Below are 367 nucleotides of genomic sequence, written 5' to 3'. Positions count from 1 at the left end.
TGGTGGTGTGGGGCGTGTAGCGGTCCGCGTAGACCTCCATCTCCAGGGAGGGCACCAGGCTGTGGTACTGCTCGTGGATGCACAGCGCGGTGGAGAGGCCGATCACCCCGGCCCCGATGACGGCCACACGCATGGGGAGGGCATCAGGTCCTGCGGGACCCGACCTGGCCTCGGCTCTGCTGCTGGAGCGGAGCTGGGCTGCGGGGAAGGGGCTGAGCTGCCCTTGGTGCATTTCTTGTAAAGCCTCCCAAGCCCTCTTCAACACCTGCCTGCGCTGGCCGGGCACTGAAAGCACGGGTGAGGGGCTGCAGTTTGCCCCGGTGGCAGGGGAACGTTTCTCCATTGCTTGCAGCCCTTGTGCTCGGGG

At 66.8% G+C, this 367-nt stretch overlaps 1 protein-coding gene across 1 annotated transcript in view; it reads right to left on the bottom strand.

Moving 5' to 3' along the window:
- LOC104622378 (D-amino-acid oxidase-like) overlaps positions 1-133 on the bottom strand; it is a 1359-nt gene extending 1226 nt beyond the window's left edge. The window contains exon 1 of the mRNA XM_010289133.1: positions 3-133. Coding sequence (XP_010287435.1) covers positions 3-133 — 131 coding nt within the window. The remainder of the gene's footprint in view (positions 1-2) is intronic.
- Positions 134-367: the final 234 nt, after the last annotated feature.

The sequence above is a fragment of the Phaethon lepturus genome, unplaced genomic scaffold, assembly GCF_000687285.1.
Source record: "Phaethon lepturus isolate BGI_N335 unplaced genomic scaffold, ASM68728v1 scaffold24316, whole genome shotgun sequence".
Taxonomy (NCBI): Eukaryota; Metazoa; Chordata; class Aves; order Phaethontiformes; family Phaethontidae; genus Phaethon; species Phaethon lepturus.
The sequence above is the reverse complement of the archived record's forward strand: the minus strand, read 5'-3'. Positions and strand labels throughout refer to the sequence as shown.